Source organism: Cervus canadensis, chromosome 3 (genome assembly GCF_019320065.1).
Source record: "Cervus canadensis isolate Bull #8, Minnesota chromosome 3, ASM1932006v1, whole genome shotgun sequence".
Lineage (NCBI taxonomy): Eukaryota > Metazoa > Chordata > Mammalia > Artiodactyla > Cervidae > Cervus > Cervus canadensis.
In genome coordinates this window covers 111,461,613-111,469,451 of record NC_057388.1, presented here as the reverse complement: position 1 = coordinate 111,469,451, position 7,839 = coordinate 111,461,613, and the positions used below count along the sequence as shown (strand labels likewise).

General features: G+C 55.7%; 2 protein-coding genes across 2 annotated transcripts in view; both read right to left on the bottom strand.

Moving 5' to 3' along the window:
- Positions 1 to 3,559: 3,559 nt before the first annotated feature.
- Positions 3,560 to 5,161, bottom strand: LOC122437915 (ubiquitin carboxyl-terminal hydrolase 17-like protein 6). The gene has a single exon (XM_043462386.1). It carries the CDS (start codon positions 5,159 to 5,161, stop codon positions 3,560 to 3,562), a length of 1,602 nt encoding a protein of 533 aa, XP_043318321.1.
- A 157-nt stretch (positions 5,162 to 5,318) lies between these two features.
- The window catches only part of LOC122437914 (ubiquitin carboxyl-terminal hydrolase 17-like protein 6), a 15,479-nt gene continuing 12,958 nt past the window's right edge, over positions 5,319 to 7,839 (bottom strand). Inside the window, exons 6-8 of the mRNA XM_043462384.1 lie at positions 7,657 to 7,716; positions 6,521 to 6,596; positions 5,319 to 5,404 (exon numbers count right to left, since the gene is read on the bottom strand). Of these exons, the coding sequence (XP_043318319.1) occupies positions 5,319 to 5,404; positions 6,521 to 6,596; positions 7,657 to 7,716 (222 nt within the window). The remainder of the gene's footprint in view (positions 5,405 to 6,520; positions 6,597 to 7,656; positions 7,717 to 7,839) is intronic.

Here is a 7,839-nt window from a genome sequence, read left to right as displayed (position 1 = left end):
TGTGGCACATGGGATATTTTAGTTGTGGCAAGTGGGATCTAATTCCCTAACCAGAGATGGAACCTGGGCCCCCTGCACTGGGGGCACAGTCTTAGTCTTGAAGTAGGATCTTATTTCCCCTTCTAGGAAATGAAGGATTTTAGCACTTTTGTAGAGATGAGGAGACACTAGAGTTGGCCTTATAAACTGGATTCCTGAAAATATCTCTCTGAAGACGTTCCACCAGTTTTTCCCACAACACAGAGGGCTTCATTTCTGCTCTCCACCCGGAGCTCCTTTCAGGGGGTATTGAAAATCAGCAGCTGCAGCAGCACATTATTTAACCCTTGTAGATGTAGATGGCAAGTGACCATTGCAAGTGCCAATTTGTGGTTGACAAACCTAACAGTGCATCTTAATGCATCTCTGCTTTACTTTTTCAATATTTTCTCTACTACTTCCACGTGATATCTATGCCAACTACAAATTGGCACTTGTGAAGAGCATTTGCCAGAGGCTGAACTACAACAGGGGAGAAGGAAATGGCAACCCACTCCAGTATTCTTGCCTAAAGAAGTCCTTGGACAGAGGAGCCTGGCTGGCTGCTGTCCATGGGGTTGCACAGAGGTGGACTAGACTGAAGCGACTCAGCATGCCTGCAAGCATTGGGGAAAGAAATGGCAAGCGACTCCAGTATTCTAGTCCGGAGAATAACAGGGACAGAGGAGCCTGGTGGGCTGCCGTTTCTGGGATCGCACAGAGTCCGACACGACTGAAGCGACTTAGCATGCCTGCATGCATTGGGGAAAGAAATGGCAACCGACTCCAGTATTCTTGTCTGGAGAATCACAGGGACAGAGGAACCTGGTGGGCTGCCGTCTCTGGGGTCGCACAGAGTTGGACAGGACTGAAGCGACTTAGCAGCAGCAGCAGAACTACAACAGGGAATTTGCCAGCTGCTTCGGCGCAGATTGAACACTGTGTTGCTGAAGTGGACGGCCTTCAACATCCGCTGAGGGAAATTCGGGGTGGAGAACAAAGCACTGGTGGAAAAGGTCTTTTAGAGAGTCAGATATTTTCAGGAACTGATTTCTTGATTTAATTCTTACATTTCTTCATATCTAGAAAATCAGTAAATCCCTTCATGGTGACATCAACTCCTCATGACCAGCAGAAAACCTTTTGTAAAATAAGTGCTTGATTGCACTTTACTCCCCTTCACCAAAGGCTTTTATAGTGACCTTCCCCCACTGCCTCTTTGGAGCAGTCTCTCAGAGGTATCTGAGGTACTCTCTGCTGGGCTGAAGTCCTCATTTTGCCCAAAATAAAATTTAGCTTGGCAACTATCACACTGTGCATATCTCCAATTTGTTCATCGAGATCACTACTCTTTCCCATTTTATTGCTTTCCTCTATTTCTTTACATTGTTCAGTTAAGATTCTCTTATCTCTCCTTTATATTCTTGGAACTCTGCATTCAGATGGGTATATCTTTCCTTTTCTCCATTGTCTTTCACTTCTGGTCTTTTCTCAGTTCTTTGTAGAACCTCCTCTGACAATCAATACTTTCTTGGGGGGAGAGTTTTGGTCACTGTCTCCTGTAAAATTTTAAGAACATTCATCTATAGTACTTCACACAATCTATCACACCTAAATGCGTTGAACTTACTTATTTCCTCCACTGTATAACCAAAAGGGATTTGATTACATCATACATAAACACTTCAGTCAATGTAGCTCTTCAACTGAGTTCCACTCGAATTTCTATGGGAATTTCTATGGTTTCTCACTAGCCACTTTTCAAGCCTTCAAGGTCCTAGCACCAAAACATGCCGCGAGTGTGGCACATATGCTTTTCTGCCCTCAGGTCCGTCGGTCACGGGCCAAAGCGAGCTCCTTCAGAAAGGCATAAGCTCGCTTCAACTTTGGATTCATTTAATTCAGTTCCTTTTCAATCTTAGTTGTCGTTTTCTTTCTCTTTTCTTTTTCTTCTCCTCCTCCTGCTCCTCTTCTTCCTCCTCCTCCTTCTTTGGGTGTAGATGGGGCAAGCAGTAAGTTCATTTGAGGCGATGGGGCAGAGGAAGACTGGTGGTGATACTGAGGGCGGCCTGTGGGTGGCTCGACTTCCTCGTCCAGGGCACGCTTGTTCGTGTTCTTGGGCGAAGGTACTGCTCATCATTCTTTCTCCTCTCTGCGAGTGGTGGGCACGGTGCTTTGCAGGTAACCTTGCGGGGGGGCGGGGGGGAAGGCAGCGGAACGTTCTCTGTTCCTTGCCAAGCCGACTAGTGCGGTCAGGAGCCACAGGTGTCCCTCAAGGTCCGCGATGCTAAATCGCTAATTCCAGGTCCACCGTTTGATGGAGGGTTTTGGGTTTGAAGCCGGCAACCAACAGAAAGAAAGAAACCGCAAGAGGGGATTGATAAGGGTCGTCGGGCGCCCCTCCACCAGGTCAAGGGATCACGAGGCAGGCGGGAAAGCAGCTAGGACAGGACAGTTTCCCCACCGCCCCAGACACTTCAGAGGCCGGCCGCGTCTCATGGCGTCCACCCGCTTTTGTGCGGGGCCAAGCTGGACGAGACAACTGACTGACAGGTAGGATGGGCAGAGTCGGATGTCCAGTTGTCTTGCTCTCACAATCTAGGGCGGGCTTGCGTCTTTCCTCAGTGCGGGGAGGACCTTTGCTTTCAGAAAGCAATGGTTGCATGACCCATCTCCACTTGGGCCCCTGTGCCATGCTGGTGGAGAAGTTTCTTTGGGACTCCATGGGTCACCTTTCTCCCCTTGGCCTTCGTGTTGGTGCCGGTGGTGCTGGTGGTGGTGCTCGTGGCACGGTGAATCACTTGTCCCGTTTGGCACTTGGAGGTTCTGCAGCAGACTGCTTGCACTGGAAATGGAGCCCAGGCAACTCTGCGCACGAGCGTCCTGCCGGTGACGAACACATCCCTGCGTCATTCCTGCCGGAGGTCCCTTTCCCAAGTAGCACTACGCCTCCCAAGGACATTCCACCCATAGAGCCGGGTCGCCCATCTTCTCCCCAGACCCTGCTCGACGTGTGGGGCTTTTTCGAGAGCCTGACCGGCCAGAAGGAGATGATTCCCGGACCTGCACCCGCTCCTCCCTGCCCCTCGGAGGGCTCAGGAGATCGTCTCCTTGCTCCGCTGGCTGTGGGCATACTGGGAGGCGTGTCCCTGCCGCATCACTCACCAGAGGCCAGCGGTGCGGCCAGAGAATGCAGCCTGGGAAAGAAAGGCAAAGCCACACCCAAAGTCCCGTCCAGAGAGGACTCTCCCACCCCCGCAGAAGTGCGAGGCCCTCGGACCGTGCTCAGAACCGGTCACGCACCCCATCCTCTCCAGGAACTTCCCAGCAGAGCCAGCCCTCGAGAGCTCGGCTGCTCAGCGCGATCCAGGTGAACACCGTGGCCCCGGGCACACTGCAGGCCCCGCCTTTTGCCAGGGGGCTGCACCAGCCACACCGCCGAGAGGAACTCGCTCCTCGCCGGAACACTTGGTGGGTCACACAGGGCGTGCCGCACGCAGAGTGTGCCTGGGCGTCTGCACGCATGTGCCTCAGAGCCTACCTACCGCCACAGCCCCAGAGATGGCCGCGGCTTCTTGTTCTTCCTCTTGGTCGCTCGGGCCCACCCGCTGGCACCAGGGCCGCTGCCAACGCTCGTGAGGCCTGGAGGCCGGCTGTCCGTGCTGGGACGGCCGAGCCGGCCGAGCTCCTGTTCAGGCAGCTTGCCGTTTCTCCCTCCTCCGTGGTTGGACTGGTGAATCACGACTGCGCCGGCAGGCAGGGCCGACTGGATCTTCCGGAGGTCGAAGGCCGGCTTCGGCCGCTTGTGCTCTTGGAGGCGTCTCCACTGCTCTAAGCTGATTCCTTCGACCTCTGTGTCCCCCGGGGACACCTGCGACCCAGGAGCTCTGCCGCTGGCGTCTCCCGCAGGCTCCCCGGGCTGTGTGGGGTCAGCCGTGAGGGGGGCCGCTGCCCCTCCCCCAGCACCCCCTTGCCACGCACCCTCCCGGGAGTAGAAGAGCACGTAGGCGCTCTGGCTCAGGGCAGCACTCTCGTCACAGGCGCTCACCTTGGCATCGTCCATCTTATACCACTGGCTGTTGCCCGCTCGCACGTAAGAAAAGTAGTGTCCTCGCTCACAGCTCCACCCGGAGTGCACCAGCACGGCATAGAGCACGTAGCCCAGTGGCCCTGCCTTCCGCTCAGACGTGTAGGGCTGCAGGTCGAGGCACTGGGGATAGCGCACTTCCTGAGCCCTTTTGGCCCCGCTCACCTGTGTGAACCGCTTCAGCACCAGCACCAGGACCTGGGACGTGCTGTGCAAAGTCAACCTCTTGGTGGCAGGCACCTTCCGGAGACAAACGCCACAGTCATAGGCGTTTTCAGCGTCCAGCTTCTCGGGCTTCACCAGCTCTCTCAGATCTTCCTCCACACTCTGAGCCGCCGTGATATCCAGGCTGATGTCCAGATAAGGGTCGAACGTGTCCGAGACTCCGAGGCAGTGGACACACTGGATCTGAGACCTCCAAGTCCCGCCGAAGATCTGCCGGATGAGGGTGGTGTGCTCGGAGGGATGGCCCGACGGCTGGGATGCACTCAAGCACCCTTGCTGCATGGCATTCAGAGTGAACATCAGAAACTCGTGGGCATCTTCCTGCCCGTGTCTGTGGAAGCCCGCCAGCAGGTCCTTGCGGGGCCGGATCACCTCTCCCGGGTGAAGGAGGGCTCGGGTCCCGTGAGCTCGCACGGCACAGAGCGTGCAGGAGGTGCTGGCCGGACAGAGGGTGGCATGCTGCTGGGACACCATCCAGCTGGCCAGGGGCGGCGTGTGGCTCAGACACTGCAGCGCTACATTCACGTAGCAGGTGTTCCCCAGATTCCGAAGCCCAGCCCCGACCCCCCACGGCCCCCTCCAACTCAGGGCGACTTGGTGGCCAGGCGCCAGCCCTGCTGACCCAGGAGCCAAGTCACCCCGCTGGGGCCGCCCGACCACCGGCGACGGCCCCTCAGGGACACAGGGTCCCCAAAGGGCATCTGCACCAGCGGCGCTGGGCCGACAACCTTGCCCTCCGGGGAAGACGTTGAAGGGTGACGGACACGCACCTCCCCCGTGCGCAGAAGCAGCCCCCGGGTCTCTGCAAACAAGGCCCACGAGTCTTTCCATCTCCTACCTGCCTCTGCACAACGAAGCCTCCTTCCCTCAGAGGGTGCTTCTCTGAGAAAGGGCCTGGGCCCCGCCCCCTCGGGCCTTTCATGGCTTTCCCACAGCCCCACCCCCGCACGCGCAAGCTCCTCATTGGCTGAGGCGTCCCAGGGCGTGCTCACTCCCACTCCCGACATCCCACCACCGACACTTTTCTCCGGGAATTCCCCATGACGAAGCCCCGCACGCACTTCCGATCTGGCCCTAGACCAAAGGGCTCAGGATGCAAATGATTCCATTCCGGGGGCCTTTGGCCTTCCAGACTTGCCTACTACACAGTCACTGCAGGGCTTCCAAGTTCAGCACACACATGCGGGCTGGGGAGGAATTCCGTGGGCTCGCCCTTCAGATCCTAACACACTTGTGCAAACACATGTCTGCCCACCTACCCTCTCCCCTTGAGGGCTCTCCCCACCCCAGTCCCCTGCCTGAGGACAACCCCTCCCCGGACAACAAGAAACCCTTGCCTCAACTTTGCTCTCCACTGAGGTCCACTCCAATTTCTATGGTTTCTCACGAGCCACTCTTCTAGCGTTCAGGGTCCTGGCACCAAAACATGCCGCGACTGTGGCACATATGCTTTTCTCCCTTCAGGCTGTTGGTCATGGTCCAAAGCGAGCTCCTTCAGAAAGCCACAGGCTCGCTGCAACTTTGGATTCATTTCTTCAGCTCCTTTTCAATCTTAGTTGTCTTCTTTATTATTTCTTCTTTTTTTTTTTTTCTTGGGGGGTGGGTATTCGTTCATTTTTTATTTTTTATTTTTTTTTTATTTTCTGTTCATTTTATTTATTTATTTTTTGCTTGTTATTATTCTCTGTTTCTACTTTAATTGCACTAGTTGACTTCTAGAGTAATTTTTCCAATGTAGGGGCTCAAAACGCACTATAACTTAAGGTATAAAGAGATTTCCCTCCTGGAGGAGGATGACTGTTGGTTTCCTTCTTGGCGTGTGACATGTATGTTTGTTTGCTCTGCCGACCTGGATATTGTGCTTGCCTTCCACCACTACGGGCGTCCCACAGTCCATGGGTTTGCCATAGCTGATGTGGTGATTCTGTTGATCCTTACTAGGAAAAGACGGTCCTGACCCCGCTTTCTTCCTTAGCCTATTGCACCCCTCCCACCTCCCGCTGCCCCATCCCATCCCAGGACCCCACTGCTTTGTGCTTTATGACGCACGTGCTCACACACTTGCTGTCCTTTTGCCTCCTTCCTATGGCACAGAGAAGGCAGATCAGCCAGTATTTGTCTCTCTTTTCAACGGATTTCCCCCAGCATCAGGCGACATTCCCCTTCCCTCTGCCACGCCATTCCAATCACTGTTCTTCTCCTTCTTCAACTTCTTCACCTCCTTCTCCTTCTCCTTCTGCTCCTTCTTCTTCTTCTTCGTCTTCTTCTTCAGAGGGTGTAGATGGGGCAAGCAGAAAGTTCATTTGAGGCGATGGGGCAGAGGAAGACTGGTGGTGATACTGAGGGCAGCCTGTGGGTGGCTCGACTTCCTCGTCCAGGGCACGCTTGTTTGTGTTCTTGGGCGAAGGTACTGCTCATCATTCTTTTTCCTCTCTGCGTGTGGTGGGCACGGTGCTTTGTAGGTAACCGTGGGGGGGGGGAAAAGCCAGCGGAACGTTCTCTGTTCCTTGCCAAGCCGACTAGCGCGGTCAGGAGCCACACTTGTCCCTCTAGGTCCGAGATGCTAAATCGCTAATTCCAGGTCCACCGTTTTGGGTTTGAAGCCGGCAACCAAGAGAAAGAAAGAAACCGCAAGAGGGGATTGATAAGGGTCCTCGGGCGCCCCTCCACCAGGTCACGGGATCACGAGGCAGGCGGGAAAGCAGCTAGGAGAGGACAGTTTCCCCACCGCCCCAGACACTTCAGAGGCCGGCCGCGTCTCATGGCGTCCACCCGCTTTTGTCCGGGGCCAAGCTGGATGAGACAACTGACTGACAGGTAGGATGGGCAGAGTCGGATGTCCAGTTGTCTTGCTCTCACAATCTAGGGCGGGCTTGGGTCTTTCCTCAGTGCGGGGAGGACCTTTGCTTTCAGAAAGCAATGGTTGCCTGACCCATCTCCACTTAGGCCCCTGTGCCATGCTGGTGGAGAAGTTTCTTTGGGACTCCATGGGTCGCCTTTCTCCCCTTGGCCTTCGTGTTGGTGCCGGTGGTGCTGGTGCTGGTGCTCGTGGCACGGTGAATCACTTGTCCCGTTTGGCACTTGGAGGTTCTGCAGCAGACTCCTTGCACTGGAAATGGAGCCCAGGCAACTCTGGCACGAGCGTCCTGCCGGTGACGAACACATCCCTGCGTCATTCCTGCCGGAGGTCCCTTTCCCAAGTAGCACTACACCTCCCAAGGACATTCCACATATAGAGCCTGGTCGCCCATCTTCTCCCCGGACCCTGCTCGACGTGTGGGGCGTTTTCGAGAGCCTGACCGGCCAGAAGGAGAAGATTCACGCACCTGCACCCGCTTCTCCCTGCCCCCCGGAGGGCTCAGGAGCTCGTCTCCTTGCTCCGCTGGCTGTGGGCGTACTGCGAGGCGTCTCCCTTCAGCGTCACTCACCAGAGGCCAGCGGTGCGGCCAGAGAATGCAGACGGGGGAAGAAAGGCAAAGCCACACCCAAAGTCCCGTCCAGAGAGGACT

What these genes read in the sequence shown, in the direction of transcription:
- LOC122437915 (XM_043462386.1), bottom strand. Translation starts at nt 5,161, where the DNA reads ATGGAAAGACTCGTGGGCCTTGTTTGCAGAGACCCGGGGGCTGCTTCT.